At 43.7% G+C, this 16211-nt stretch overlaps 1 protein-coding gene across 1 annotated transcript; it reads right to left on the minus strand.

The window, feature by feature from the left end:
• Positions 1-9296: 9296 nt before the first annotated feature.
• si:dkey-24p1.6 (protein sel-1 homolog 3) lies at positions 9297-15990 on the minus strand. The gene is made up of 23 exons (XM_040192771.2): positions 15853-15990; positions 15292-15766; positions 14898-15024; positions 14685-14806; positions 14477-14592; positions 14229-14290; positions 14010-14142; positions 13800-13935; positions 13553-13690; positions 13097-13302; positions 12808-12987; positions 12523-12642; positions 12173-12313; positions 12021-12083; positions 11735-11908; positions 11508-11635; positions 11336-11419; positions 11157-11247; positions 10958-11045; positions 10769-10878; positions 10533-10660; positions 10324-10426; positions 9297-9977 (listed from the first exon to the last, which is right to left on the minus strand). The coding sequence occupies exons 1-23, from the start codon at positions 15904-15906 to the stop codon at positions 9888-9890; spliced, it is 3069 nt and encodes a 1022-aa protein (XP_040048705.2). The 5' UTR covers positions 15907-15990; the 3' UTR covers positions 9297-9887.
• Between the last annotated feature and the right edge of the window lie 221 nt (positions 15991-16211).

Consider the following 16211-nt stretch of genomic DNA (forward strand, 5'->3'; position numbering starts at 1 on the left):
AAACAAAACAATGTCAAACGGGGCGCCCTCTTGTAGTAATAAAGTAAATATACCGCATTTTCCGCACTCCAAGGCGCAGTTAAAAGCCTTTAATTTTCTCAAAAAATGACAGTACGCCTTATAATCCGGAGCGCCTTATATATGGATCAATTGGTTCATCGGTTGATCCATACTGGTTGTACACGGCGCTCAAGGCGCTCTGCCAAACATTCCAAAGCTCGGTCTACGACGGCGAGATGCTGAGCGGCGCTCAAGCGCGTGAGATATGGAGCTTGTTTCAGGGTGCGTCGGAGAAACAAAGCTGTCGTTCTTGCCGAGCATTCAATGAGATTAAAGAGCGAGAGACGGTGCCCTTTTCTTTACAGTAGCTGAACCATCTTAACGGGGGAAATAAGTTATTCTAAAAGGAGCCCTTGGCAGGCGGCGTGGCTGGAGAGCAGCCGAAGGAGACGAGAATCTGCACCGTGCGGCCATGTCGCGGCCCGACGGCCCCCGCCAAGGTGAGGCGGGCCGAGCTGGAGCCGAAGCGGAGACGGACGGGGAGCATCGGTTGCGCATTCTCTCCTCGCTACCGAGATAACAGACGTCAAACGTTTGACTGCAGTACCTTATGCGCTTTATAATGCGATCCACCTTATATATGAAAAATGTTCTAAAATAGGTCATTCATTGAAGGTGCGCCTTATTGTGCGGAAAACACGGCACATGAGCTCCGGAGAAAATGGTATACAAAACATACATTGTCGGTGAATACATTTTTAGTCGGTTAAATTATTAAGGTCATTTAATCATCCCTAGTTTATGTTTTGATCAGAGTTGTGATTAAAGGTTTGGGTGGGCCGCAAAAGATTTTCAGATTTCAAAGTGGGCCGCGGCATTCTTGAGTTTGGGAACCGCTGAACTAAAGCATTTATTAGTTACTTCTCTGGAATTACTAACTAATTAAAGCCTATGTCCTTTTTATATGGAAATGTTTGAACCTAAAAAAAGATGCATTTCTACATTTAAGCAAAGCAATACTGCCCTCTAGTGTGTGGAGAAACTAAGGCATACACTCATTGTCTCCGCATTGTCTATAGTTTTAACTCAAGTACTGGAAAAGAAAAAACACTTGTTATTTATACATTGTTTAGTATATAATGACTTGAGAAGCACTGAAATGGACCCAATTAGATCGTTCAGCCTGATGTGACCGATACCGGATTGTTTAATCAATGTCATCTCTGCTACAAAATACCGCCTTATTTATCCCTATTTGCCAGGTTTTCACGCAGTTCTCCATTACCAGAAACCATAATCTTTGGTATTAGTATCAGTATCGAGTGAGACAAATTTGGATCATCACACTCCTAATAAATAGTTACATATCCACATTCCACCTTCCTGAAGCATTATAAGAGACAGAGAGAGATTTGCAGGGTTAAGCGACTCATTAGTACTCATGCTTATGCATTTTCTATTCATGATCCGCCCCACAATGTGTTGCCTACGAGCTGTGCCAAATGAGCGAGCACTCCCACCGACTCGTTACAGATGATTTTTCAGCAAGCGCGTGTGTTCCGTCTGTTTCTGCACGCTTCCACTTTGACAGCCTTTAAGTTCTCTCGAGGTTTCCAACGCTGGCTCGGATGTCAGGATCAACTAAAAGCCTGCCGTGACAGACGGCGCGTCAGTCGTAGTTGTATGCCGCCGCTGTCGGAGCCCTCCGGCGTGCTTGCTGGGTATCAGCACATCTTTACTTTACTTGAAGCAAATGGTGAGCTGTCAGAAATGTGCTGTGGAAAACCAGCATCAAACACACACACCTTTCTCCCCCCATTGGTTACCTGAGACAGTTAGACATTATAATGCATCAAGAAAGTCTGTAGCAGCTCTTTATAAATATAGCCAAGCAGAGTGACAGTTTACTGTATTATTAAACTAGATTTAGCACAAATAAAGCGCGATAAAAAAAACTGTACTTGCAGCAGGGGTCGATTAATTTATGCACACTGCCAGTGTAATGAGATTTCCAATGCTCCTTCTTGCAAGTTTAGGCACTTTTCATTGTGTAAATGTAAAACACTACACCGAATAGGATCAGCGTTGCTGTCTAACTTTCCCCACACTAGACCTAAATATATTAGTGTCTTCATTGCCAGGGAAAAACGTTACTCACAGCTTCAATATCCATTTAGTGTTGGCAATAAAACAATAATCAATCTGCGAGGTTTTTGGCAGACTTCCATGGCTAAGATAAGGCAGAGTTGTCTTTTGGCACGTTCCACATCGCGGAGGTGCGTGCAGTGCTGTAGCTGTACCCGAGGTAGTCCAGTGCATCTGACAAATGACTTGCATATCATTCACATTGATGGTTTAATCACAAATCCCGACTTGAAAGAATTGACCATTAGCAGACGTATGAGAGTTGTAAGACGAGAGTTAAGAAGTGGAAATAAGGTTGAACACAGGTTCACCATCAGTGTGCATCCCTCTTTGTAGGACTGAGGACTTGCTGCTGGCACCAGGGTTTGATTGAGGACAAAATTAAACACATGCAAGACTTTGATGAATGCCCGTGTGTACATTTCCTGCAGTTGCCGAGAACGACTCATTAAAACATGAATCTACTAACTCGGCTTCTCGAAAGTCTACACGCTGTTGAAGCAGCATCACTCACTGTTGTCAAAGGAGATGTATCACCATCGTACAGAGTAAAGTCTGAACTTTAACACGCAGATTCCCGCTGATGGAATTTGAAGCCCAGTGGGAGAAACTGTCAAACTTTAATCTGTCAAAAGAAGTCTGTGATGTTCACTGGTGTTCACTTAGCGGTTCAACTGCGTCATTTTAACTGGCCACCCCATCCTAAATTACTACACAGGTGCATTTTTCATGATAAATACTTCCAAGTCAACGACAACTAAAGTGAATGACTGGATTTACAACAATGCAACATAAAATAAAAAAAGGTATTTCTTATGTCTGCCCCTAATGTGACTCAGCGAACAAGAAACACTCTACATCTGCTACTTCCTGTGTCTCTGCAGCTGACAGTTGACCCTGACAAGACCATATCCTCAGCAGAAAAGCAAATCACCAGATGTCGGCCACAAAGAAACTTTTGTTTTTATCAAACCGCTGTGCAGTAAAAAGGAGCTAAACCGTCTTACGATATAAATAGATGCAGCCAGGGGTATTTAAGATACGCTCCTCTACTATTGATGTGGTATAACCTGCAATACTGACAGCAAAGTCCTGAGCCCATTTGTACATCACAAAACAAAACAAAACAAAACCTCATGATCGGCTGGCGGTTCAATGTGCCACGAGAGGGCTGCAAAAAGCGAGAGCAGTCCAACTTTGCTTGTGGCGCGGCGTGTTCGACGCAGAGCCCTACGTCTCAGCTATCGGTTTGTAGCTTCATGTCAGCAGAATCTTTTGCAATCGACTCGCAGAATGTTGCTGGTAGTGGGAAGGCAGGAGTTTAAGGGTCAGCGGTTCAGCTGATGGACCGGGGATGGACCAGTCTCATGTTTCCTCATATAGCCTCTGCCGGTGGAATTTACACATGGTGCCACATGACAGTTAATCATAATCTACATTATTACTGTCACGTCAAATTTTGGAAAGCGCAATGCGTGCAATTTCCTTGCATGGATTCCTTTAGAAAAGATGGTTACACAAAAAACGATGAAGGTCAAGAGATTTTGGCCTCCGTTATTTATCTCTTTAATAAGTGTGACATTAACTTTCAGCACAGGTGGACGTAGTCCTCATACCTCATGACAACAAAAACAGAAAACAGAGTAGGTTTTTAAAAACGAGCCAAATGTCAGACATTTGCTCTGGTCTGCCACTTGTCCTCTTCTGTCCGCCCACACGTTTTGTTCGGGCATATGCCACAGCTGAGGCCCATTATTCAGGGCTCATTTTATAAGAGCCCAATACACTGCTCCCAATTCTCGTGCATTAACCTTGTTAGTGCCCCTTACCCCCTCTGAAAGTTGGCACTGGTGCGTGCTTCTTGTGTGAACGTGTGTGGATATGTGTGTACATTTTGAGCCCTTGTCACTTGTTAGTGTCGCAATTCCTGCCATGCTATAAATAAAGCTAGTCACAGGGAGGAATGGAAGCCAGTGGAGTGCTTTGACAGCAGAGGGCATCGTGGCCTTGTCTCTGTAGCATATTGGGATAAAATCTGGCCCATGTAGTGAAAGCTTACTGTGTAGCTAATGTGTGCCTACTACACTCTATCCTTTGGCACATCGAACATGTGCGTGCAGTTATTTATAAACTATTTCCCGGGTTGTTAAATAATCTTGTTGTGCCGTATTTCACTCATCGGCCAACGTCTCTAAATGACACATTGATCAATTCTTCATTTCCCCCTCAACCATTTTTTTACTGTTGTTAAAATGTGGGGGTAAAAAAAGAACACCGTAGTATTTCTATAGTGGTACAAAGACTTTCCTTATGAACGTTCTCCATCCTGCTAACAGGCCGAGGGGAAAGGATTCCTACCTTGACCCCGGGCATCTAGTGAGCGTCCACAGATGATGAGGAGGAGCTGGAGGGTGAAAGAAGGAACACCCACAGGCAGCGCGCCGAACCCTTTACTGCTCCGGCTCCTTGCGTCCATGGCACCATTGGGAACTGGGGGGAAAATAACATTTATGCATTGAGGATTGAGCCATCAAAATACTGAGCAACATTTCCACTTTACCCACACATTGTATGATGTGGTTGGGGGAAAAAAAAGCATCATAAAATGTTGTGACAAATGAGAAAATATGAGACTGGACTCATGAGGCTCGTCGAGAAAGAAAAATCACCCGGCAGATGTTAAATTCACAGATGTTCAGCTCCAAATATTACTCCCTGGTCAAAGTACCAGAGCTATTAATACAAGTAATCGTGCATTTAGGAAAATGTGTTGTCCATGGCCATGACTGCGCATCGTCATTTTCATGTGGCATGCACTAACTAACACACTTGCCACTTGGCCAATGAGTGAGAGTAGTTCGCCAAAAATCTAAAACCAATTATGCGAAGAATAAATCTGGAGTAAACAACTAAACTTCAGCTCCAAATTGATCTTTAAGATTTGTACAACAACAACAGACCTGAAATGTGTGAGTAAAAAGCTGCACCCTGTCACACTAATAACTGATGCAGACCGCGTGGCGAAGTTTACTAAGTGCGATCATTCAACCTGACATTTCACAGCAGGCTTCCAAGAGAAGATGGAAATCATTAGCTTTATAACTTTTGACATACTCATTTATATTCACATCTTGTTATTTTGCACCACTGCATCATTGGCAATTTAAATAAGAAGGTGTTGTGCCTCCAGATACAGAAATAACAATGCAAGCATGAATTGTTTGATCACTGAGGATTACGTCTCATCTTCATCATTCTACAGTAAAGCAGCATACTGCCACCAGTCAGTAACACTAAATGCATTGGTATTAAAGTCGTAATAGTATTAAAACCTCAAATTGATACGCAACAACTATCAGACTGCAGTATAAACATTAGAAACGTTCGGATTGAGATTATGGGTGCTACAACAAAAGCTATACTTGCTTATCTCAGAGTTCTTTGTGTTCATTGGCTCCCCATCGTCGGCCACCAATCAGGGCTTCCAAGGCAGGAGGAGGAACGGCCCCATTCGTGGGCCTGACACAAAAGAAACAGAAATATTGAAAGTAGACTATACACAAACATAGAAAATGTCTTTAAACTACGTGGAAAACATGAATTAGTTTGTTGAAAAACTGTGTCTGTGAGGGATACTAAATGTTACCTGCTACTGAAAAAACAAACATCCTGTAGCCATCTACACAATCACTTCCATAAACTCATGTACAACTGCCAAAAACCCTGAATTGAGAGTACACTTTTTGCATCATGTATTCATCATCTGCTGAACCAAATGTCTAATAAACAAATCCTCCTCAGTAGAAATTTATATCATCTATGAGTCAACTAACAGCTGAATATTTTACACATCTTTTAGCCATTCACCTGTACATTTACAAAAGAAAACATCTGGTCAACATCTGATTAAACTTATTACAAAGTTTTTACTTTAAACAATGAATAGAGCTCTGAAACACATTGCGTGTACACCATCATTTGTCTTAAACAAGTCTCAGAAAAGGAAAGCCTAAAATAGTGGACTCGTGGACACGGGGACTCATCCTTCCTTCAGACCACTTTACACTCCCACCCTGCAGACACACACACACACACACGTGTAGTACCTGTACTGTACCTGCACCTCCGTATTGTGGTTCTGCTATGGATTCCACCAACCAGTCCTGCTCCCACTGCTGCCTGACTGACTGAGCGCCTTGTCTTTGCCTTTGCTGCACACTCACAACTGGCACAGCTCTCTCCCCTTTCCGTGGCCAAACAGCCCATCTGCAAAGACAGAGGGAGGGGAAATGAGGTGGAAAAAAAAGGAAAAAGAGACAGATTGTCACACGCTGCATTCTCAAAAGCCAATGTAAGCGGAGTGAAAATCGCAGTTTTAAAATATTTTCATTTCACGTTGCCTTTGTGCTGATGATGTTTCCTTTCTCTATTCATTTGTCTGCATCTCCGCTTTGGAGCACCAGATCACAAGCTGGGCTGCCGTGCACTTAAATCACAATCTATGAAGGACTTTATCTCACGCCTTTCAATACATTGTATTAAAAAACATTTGGAATTCACAATAATATGTCGGATAACAAAACTATCAACGTAAAACACAACGGAGGAGAGCTGTAAGTGATGAAGAAAAAAAAACACAAAGACCGAGTCAAGCTGATTTACAAACAAGTCATTTCTGTTGAAAATAACTCAAATAAGGTCATTGAAGTGTTGGTAACTGAACAACTTTTGTTAAAGTGCCCCTGAGAAAAGCATTCATTGTGTTACTCGTTTGACCTCTGATGGATGACTCCCATTGGCAGGCTGCACAGCTCAAGGAATGAACTGCGGCCATGTCTAATGTCTAGTGGTTTACACGATGTCAACAAGCCTCCGTAACCACGGCGCTGCCCTTGACGACAGGATCGTCGGCGCGCAGAAGAAGACGTCTGGACACCCTCGAGGTTGTAAGAATTCAGCATCTTCCACAAAACCACATGCTGACGAGGGGGATATGAGCCCAATTGTGCCGCTGAAGGACACTCTCCCTGCTGACAACACACCCTGCTGTCAGAAAGGTACAATCATAATGCCAACGTCACCTTGGAATTAACAGAACCTTTCCTTATAATGAAAATAACCAACAGCGGGTCACAACATTTTGACACCAGTTATTATAGTTAGTCACTGTATCTGTGTTAAACGTGATGATACTGCTCACACGGTTTTGTTAAATTTACCTTCATTCTGTCTATATCCATTTTTAACACATAACTATTAAACCAACAAAAGAAACATCAGGGCATAATGGTGACGTTACTTCTTCTCAGAACATTAGTAGTTACAGAATCAGTCATCTGGAACAAAAAATGAATTTAGAGAAGGCCTAGATTGCAAAGAAGAAAGCCACGCTCAAAACAGAAGAGAAATGATTGATGTATGAGAAAGAATCACAATTGAATTTAACGGCAACCTAACACGCTCGCTGGGAAACCAGGCATAGTTAATTTTCCAGCGCCATTTTTCTCTCGCTCTCATAATGTTCAATCCAGTGGGAGCTTCGTCTGCCATTGGAACTACATAAAAAGTGTTTAAGATATAGGGGGGAAACGAACAAAGTCAATAAAATGTTGCTTATTCAGGAGGACCAGCTTCAAGGCACTACAGATTGGTGCGGCCTTGTCAGCGTCCTTAACGTTTTATCAGTGCGGCTCAAGAGATTGAACGCATCACGTGTAATCAGCACGAGACCAACCAACAACACACCTGCTTTCAATACTAGCGCACCATCAGCTAACGTTAGCTACACCTGCGCGGTTTCTCCTGCAAAGTATTACCAAAACCCATCACGCTAATGTGCGTCAGGTAAGTAAGCTAGCTACTTCTTACCTTTCCGTCACCTCCTTATCAAGGAGCTGAAGCTTAATTAATAGAGAAACTGCTACCTGGCGCTTTGATTGGCTCGGTCCTGCGCGAGGCGCGGTCAGGAGTGTGAAAACACTGACGTCATTAGTCATTTCCCATCAACCCATCCACGAGCACTTGAATGTTAGTGCACCTGTTTACTGACACTTACGGTATTAAACAGGTATCCACGATAATAGCTGTTTATTCCCGACAATGACTAACATACGAGTTACATACGTGTTAAGGACCTGTCTGTATTTTACTGTACACATTTAGAGATGTCTCCAAAGTAAAAGTCCCATATTTACATGTTCAAAAAGATAATTTCTCCATTTTTGAGCTGCAATGAAAACAATGTTCTCAATAATTCGAAACAGTGACTAACATATATGTGTTAAGGAACTCTCTGACTACGCTTATAAAAAAAGTATTTTTACCGTACCAAATTTTTCCAAAGTAAAAGTAGGATTAAAAAGCTAACATTCCAGGATTTTAATTCCTATTAAAGCTGTTTTCTCAACAATTCCAAACAATGACTGATGCATGTGTTCCGGATACCTACTCTTATGCTAAAAGTAAATATTTCTACTCCACAAAAAAGAGATTTTGTGAGATAAAAGTTGTACATTTGAATGTTTAGGAATATGTCAATATTTGAGTTATTATGAAATTACTTTTCATAATCTTTACAGACAATGATTGTTGTATATACAGTATATACAGTTGTGGTCAAACGTTTACCTACACTTGTAAAAAACATATATATCATGGCTGTCTTGAGTTTCCAATGTTTTTTACAACCCTTATTTTTATATGATGGAATGATTGGAGCCCATACCTCTTTGTCACAAAAAACATGATAATGAAATGGCAAAATAAATTCCACCACCCAGCCGCCACTGTTTGTCTTTCTGTTTCTGTCTTAAAATGTATGCAAACAACATTTTGAATAAAAGTCAGTCCTTATTCAATTCCCATCAATTCTGATGCCATGTCTATTTTTTTTATCCAATCCCCCTAATAATGAGCACTACCAAATTGTGAATAATTCCCACAAATGGAGGCAGAGCAAGTAAACGTGTCTGCGTATGTTGATGAGATGTTGCGCGTTGAACGGATTTCGTCTCATGAGAAGTGTCCGTAATTGCTTGCTTGATTTCGTTTCGTGGGGGGATGAGTTGCTAGAAAATAACTGGCATACTTGTTTGCCATAGTTAATGAGCAGCAGTGTGTTGTGTGCAAATTATACATAATAAAAGACAGGGTTTCTTTGCAATAATATATTTATTATGCTTGTAAACACAGGAAACAATTAAAAAAAGTGTTTTACAAAGACTAGACATCTGATTTCTGACGACGTAAGATAGAAATCTCCCTACCTGTGCTACCTTTAATCCTCCTTTGTAAAAGATTGCAAACAAACTGCAATAGAGGTGGTACTCTTTAAGACTTTATTTTGTAACAAAGCAGTCTTTTCTCAAAATCCTGATGTCTGTTAAACAGTAGACTTAATATCATTACATTACACGTCATTTAGCTGACGCTTTTATCCAAAGCGACTTAGAATAACTGCATTTCAACCAAAAGAACAAGGAACAAGAATGTGCAATTTCATCAAATGAGCCGATTTACAACTTGCTATCGATAACATCCATTATACATGTACATTATACAATTTAAGTGCTACAATTTGTTAGTTTTTAGTCAAGGTAGAGTCTGAAGAGGTGTGTCATTCGCATTTGTTCTTTATTCGAACTCATTGTAACAAATGTAAACTAACAAATGTTTTTATTGTTGCTGTACAAGATGACTTTGTGTAGCCCCAGAATTTGTTGCACTGACCTATTAAGAATCTTTCAGTTGGGAGAACGAAAGTGTCTCCTGAGCACACCGATGATGATTAAGACTATTGTTGGGGCTGCGACCACGCCGACCGCAGTGGAGAACTGTGGGAAATAACAACTCAAATTTGACATCAAAACAATGCTGTTGTAATTTGGCCATTGATGGAAAGTAAATATGTACATTTACACAGGTTTTGTAGTACAACGTCTAGTGACTTTACTTTGCACACTCCCACATTTCACAGGGAAATATTTAAACAACATTATTCAGTATGCATGTACAGCTGTAATGATAAGCATGATAAGCATGCAATGCAATGATCACAATGGTCAGCAAGAGGTATTTATATCGAACTTTTCATTCCAACTTAACAGCATGTGCAAACACCCAAAACACCATACAGTAAAGATAAGTCTTTCAAATATGTATTAAGGATACCACACTAACCTTAATAGCAGCACCGTAGTCCCTTTTGAACAATTGCAGATCCACATTGAAGAGAGCGAGGCTGCAAGGCAGGTAGGAATCTGTATCCTCCGAGTCTCTGCATCTTTGGGACAAGCATATACAATCATTTTTCTTCCATATTTACATTAAAAAACAGAAAACTGCACCCACACATCTGGTCTATTTTTCTGCATACAATTGAAACACACCTTTTGTACAAAGTGCTTAGGAGCAAACTGTTGTCTGCCAGGTAAAGCTCTGAAAGGCCAAGGTCAATCAATACTGACAGCGGCAGCCTGTAACCCTCCTCTGCCAGCAGGCCAAGGTTGTACCATCCCTGTGGAAGAACAGTACGGCTCAGACACACGCTCAGTGGTGAAAAAAAACAAAACATGGAAGAAATATGTAGACACACCGTCAGAAAATCAATTTAACAGGAGCAGACCTGTGGATTGTTCCTCACTGCTGCCCGAGTGTACATCGCTGCTGTAGAAAACAACTCCTTCTGCCTGTCACTTCCCCCTTCATACAGCAGGTCACCCATTCTAATCAAGGCTGCAGTAGTAGGAAAAACAGTTTTAATTATGAATGTTTCTGTACATTTTGCAAAAAGTCCAAAAATATGGCAACGTACCATAAGTGTCCGGATTTTGGCTTTGGAGTGTAAGGTTGTAATATCTCCACATGCAGTTTGATGCAAAAGAAGGGTCCAGAAAATGTAACTGGGAACAGCCAGAATACATATTTTTTCGCTTGTTTTTTTAATGACAAGAATAAATTGAAACCATAAAACTCAAAAAAAAATAAAAATAAAGATTATGAGGATAACTCACCGTATTTTGTTCACATAGATATGCTGCATTGAATTGGGCGGGTGAGTACCCAGACTCAGCAGCCACCATGTAATATAACAGCGAGCTGAACCTGTTGAATTGGTAAAGCGTCAATAAGATTACCAAAATGAAGTGTGTCAGATCTGGATGGTGTAGGTGTGAAAAGAGAAAAAGATTACATGTCGCCCTTGAGATACAAATCCAAGGCTTTCCGCAAGACGCTGCCCAGGTATCCGTTGTGCTCCGCTGCCCACTTTACCCACCTGCAGTCAGTCAAAAAGACACAGTCACGGCAGGCGATCGGCGCAAATCATGTTTGTGCAATAAGTGCGAAGAGGGTCGGTGGCTAACAAAAGTGCGTCCGATGGACGTCTGTGCACGCATCCAGGTAGCCCAGTGGTCCAGATGCTGGCCAGGTGAATCGCTCCCCTGATGTGGCCTCTCTCTGCAGACTTCAGGTAGTACCGATAGGCCATACACTGCAGGGAAGACAAGAGGATAAACCGCCACACATCAGCCTCCTCGTGTGTAAGCACGCTGGTAGATGAACGCACAAAGCGTTCATACTCGGGGCTAACCTGGTCAGCAGCTTTTCCCGGATACAAGCCCTGAGAGTACACGACGCCGAGGTTGAAAGCAGCGTCTGGCGACTGCAGGAGATCCGCCTGCTGCCACAGCTGCACCGCCCGCATGTAGTCGTGTTCAAATTGCTCATAGTACCAGGCCAGGGCGTTTATTGCAGGAACAAAGTCCTGTGGGCAAGAACGTCGTAATAAGACTGGCGGGTGAACGCTTGAATGAATTTTAGCAACCAAATTCAGATATCATTTCTTTTTAAGTGTAATAAGAATGGAATTAACAAACCTGGTCCATGGCTTTCTTCAGGAAAGTAAGAGCCTTTGGAATGTCCTTTTCAACCCCAAGCCCCTGCAGTGCAACAGACATCATATTTATTAAAAAGAGTTTTAAACTACATAATGACACCAAATAGGGAGTACATCAGGTGTAGTTCCCACCTGTAGTAGGACTATGCCATAGTCGTACATTGACGCTGGGTCCTTCCACTGGACTGCTCCCCTTTCGTAGTGTCTCACAGCCTTCTGGATGTCTGGAGACACTCCCTGCTGACCCCAGAACAGCATGCGGGCAACAGCTCCCTGGAAAACAGTTGCCAAATGATTACAAAATGTACACGATAGAACGTTCTCACCTGATCGTGTGTTCCTGGTCACTTTATTTTACCCTGGAATGTGTATTTTGAAACACAGGCCTGACATTTGAGGACGACCTTTTGTTTGTTTTTTATGACTTTCTTATGCTTGTGTACTTTCAGCCTAAAAAGCACAGATGACAGAAAAGGGTTTACCTCGGCTTCAGCTGCTCCCCTGCGTGCTTGCAGTGTCAACCATTGGAAGAGATGGTGGTCTTCATTGGTCTGGAGATTCAACGCCTCGTCGTCGTTTAGGTAAACAGCCTCCACAAATATCTAAAAGAAAGGGGAGGGGGACAACCGAAATGAGCTCTGAATTACAACCACTGTTATTGCACATTACAGACATACTGTTGGCTGTATAAAAGGTATAACACAGCACTACCAAGACCTGCAAAGCGAGCACAGCAAAGCATCCAGTTACAAACACATATGTGTTACCTGCTCCGGTACGGGATTGTGGCGGTCCAGAGTTGTCTGTTGAGCAATGTTGGCATAGTAGGCATACGCCAGGTCTGGGTCTGTGGGGAGACCATCGACACCCAGGTGGTGCAGGTGCCCGAGACGCAGGAGTGCTAACCGCTGGTCTTTCTGGGCAGCCAGCAAGGCCAGCAGCCAGGCCTGCGCCAGACACAAGGGCATGGGAGGATGTTTATTTTTCAAAAGTCCCACCTATGGCAGAGATCTACTAACAGCTGACACTGAAGCACACACACACACACACACACACCTTATTGGGCTGTTCCTCGACTCCCAGGCCAGCGGTGTAGAGCACCGACGACATGTGCAGAGCTTGGTTATCAGCTAAGCAGCCGGCTTGGAGCAGCAGCGGCAGTATTCTGCTGACCGCTCCAGCGTTGCTGGCTCTGCTCAGCTTATGGAGCGATAAGGAGTACAGGGCTCGGCCCACAGCGGGCAGGCTGGCTCGTCTTTTTCCTGCAAGTCAGGAATTGAACGGATTTCATTGGTTTGTGTGAAATGAGACATGATATTATCAGTGAATAATAATAAGCATGTAATACTGTTAGCCCGGCACCATAGGAAGCAAAAGGGTGCACTGCAAACTCTGCCGTGCCGTCAAACTTGCATCAGACCCACAGGTCGGATGTGTTCAATCGTCAATATGGTCAATATATGTCGCTGCTCATAAATACAAACGTCACCAAAGTGAATCTTTGTCTCTCACCGTGTTTGAAAACCAAAAACCTGGCTAATTTTGCAGCTTGTCTTCTACGAGGGACAGTTGTCTCCCACAGCTCACACTGTGACTCTGATGGCTGTCTGCACTTCACCATCCGCTCATGGAAGCCATCGAAGCATGTCTCTGAAAACAACGCACAATTGACAGCCTCCAGACACATCCAGAGGGCCTGCGGATATCGTGTCAGACGCCGGAACATCAGCGCCATCTAGTGGATACGAACGCCTCCTACCAGACTCTGTCTCCTGTTGGGCCTCGAGAAGATATCCACTGATTTTAACATCCATCTCCAGACGGAATTCCTGACAGGACTCCAGCCAGCCTGTAAGGTTCAAAGTCCTGATAACATCTGGAACAACCACCTCAGCCTGGATAAGAGGAAAATGATGAGACTCCACTTGTAGAGGGTGAGAATACATTGCAGCCCGGTGCAGGACATTACCATGCTGTGAGGTGGTATACGGTTGCGGTAGTAAATCACCGGGCCAAAAAAACCTGCCACACCTCTTATGTATTTCCCTCCGCCAATCCCAAAATATCCCTCCGTGTCATCTAGCACGGCGATATGCGCCAACCTGTAAGACACAACGCAGACATCTTTTTTTATTTTCGGGTTGTTAACGCAGCACTGCACATCTTGTCACGTGTGAGGCACACTTACATATGTACTATGGAATAAACCGTCCTCTGCTCCTTATTCAGGCACACCATGGAGACGGTCACCTGAGACGCACGACAACGGCCGCGTTACATTACAGGTCATTTAGCTGACACTTTTATCCAAAGGGACCATCCAAAAGCCACAGCTTTTTTACACTTTGTCCCAGGGAGCAATTAGAGGTTAGGTGTCTTGCTCAGGGACACTTTGACATGGGACATGGGGCAGCTGGGACTCCTGGGACCACTCACCATTGTAGCGCGCAGCGCCACGCTGATTTGGCACCACTCGCTTAAAGGCACCTTGAACGCGGGAGCAAACGCGGAGGATCCATGAGACTCTCCGTCCATCTGGACGTGGAGCTGGCCTGCACGTGTGCGGCAACGACAAATGTAAGTCCATGAAATAAAAATGTAGTTGCACGAGGAGAACATCAGAAAGGCGAGAGGAGAGTCTTACCTGATTTTTTGAGGAACAGTGTTGGCGTGACATAGTTGTTGTGGGAGTCTACATGGTAGAGCAAACCACACAGGTCATCCTGGCAGTGTCTGGTGACAAATATCCACACGGAGAACATACACCTGGCAATCAGGACACACAAAGCGCCCGTGGTCAGGTGTCCCTAAACAGCCGGTGCATTTTCCAGAATAGGAAGCAAGGCCGTTGTCTTACCACGGGGAAGAGATGGCCTCGACGCGCAAATACTCCAGAACCTCAGCGCCGTACGGTTCCAGTGTCTTTGTGATACCAAAGGTTTCTCCGGTCGAGCCATACATTGAAGACAGGAGGTGCACCGTTTCTGAACGACATGACGGGTTGAGATCAGAAAGACTGCAATCACCCTAAAAAACACAATCATCCTCTCCGGACCATGTTCACTAGGACACAACTGTTACTAAAAGGATTCATCTGTATTCTGAGCATGATGTTCTCACAATGTTCTCACATTATCACAGAAGAAATTGGTGGAGAGTAAGTTTTCAAGGCCAAACCCTTTGAAAGATATCAGGCTTTAGTTGCTTGTGTCCAGTTTACTGCAGTTTTAAGCTCATTCCTTAACCCTTACCTCGCTCCATAGGGCATTGCTTCTTTGAAAAAAGTTGAGTTATTCGCAGCATCTCCGTGCTCCAAGGAACGCACAGTTGATGCCGTTTCATAGGTCGACCAAAAAAACCCTTAGGCTGCAAAGTTGCCGCATCCTGAGCGGCCAAGGACTCCTCGGTGTCATCGAATCCACCGTATCTGACCGAGGCCAGAAGCACGCAGCTCAGCACCCGCCGGGAGTCCGGGACGATCCCGTCGGCTCGATACACCAACCAATCGGGAAGGTTCAGCGCCAGAGTTTTCACCTTTAGGTGACCGGGCACGCAGCTCCACCGTCTCAGTAGGGTTGTTGAGGTGATGCCGGTCTCAAAAGATACAACGCAGTCCAGCTGCACCGCGGCAGGTCCGTTACAGGAGTAGAGCACGTCCAGAAGGTGATCCGGCACAGGCTCCTCCGGAGGATTCAGCAGTGTCACCTGGTCTAAAGTCCAAACTATCTGTGTGGGGCAGAAGAGACGCAGGAGGTAGACAGAGAGAAAAGAGTCCGGTGTGTCACAGATCATGAGGGAAAACGTGCTCCTACCTGTACAACGAGTCCAAAGAGGCAGATGGATCTGTGCAGCGTGTGTAAATCCATGTTTCATGGAGTGTTTTCATTCATCTCTCAAGCTGCTATAAAAACAAGAAGATCCGGCCTTCATCCTGCTGCACCTTACTGACGTTTAAAAGTGAGTAAATATTTGACAGCACACAGTCAAATACACAGCGCAGGTGGGGTGGAGCTTAAGCAATTGGGTTGCATTCCAATACAAGTTAAACAGATATCACCTGTTAAACTGAATCTCCACCGACTTCTGAGCCGTAGTTCAAAGTGAATTACGGATGTCCAAAGATGGGAAAATGTTGTGACGTGCAAAGTGTGGTTTAAGTCCAAGACAAATC

This window comes from Gasterosteus aculeatus, chromosome 1 (assembly GCF_964276395.1).
Source record: "Gasterosteus aculeatus chromosome 1, fGasAcu3.hap1.1, whole genome shotgun sequence".
Taxonomy (NCBI): domain Eukaryota; kingdom Metazoa; phylum Chordata; class Actinopteri; order Perciformes; family Gasterosteidae; genus Gasterosteus; species Gasterosteus aculeatus.

Bases quoted from the DNA above. Each gene is read 5' to 3' on its own strand.
- si:dkey-24p1.6 (XM_040192771.2), bottom strand. From the start codon at position 15,906: ATGGATTTACACACGCTGCACAGATCCATCTGCCTCTTTGGACTCGTT. The intron at 15,767-15,852 runs GTAGGAGCACGT...TGCCCCACACAG, and splicing joins TCTTTGGACTCGTTGTACAG to ATAGTTTGGACTTTAGACCA. The intron at 12,988-13,096 runs GTGTGTGTGTGT...TGTCTGGCGCAG, and splicing joins TCGAGGAACAGCCCAATAAG to GCCTGGCTGCTGGCCTTGCT.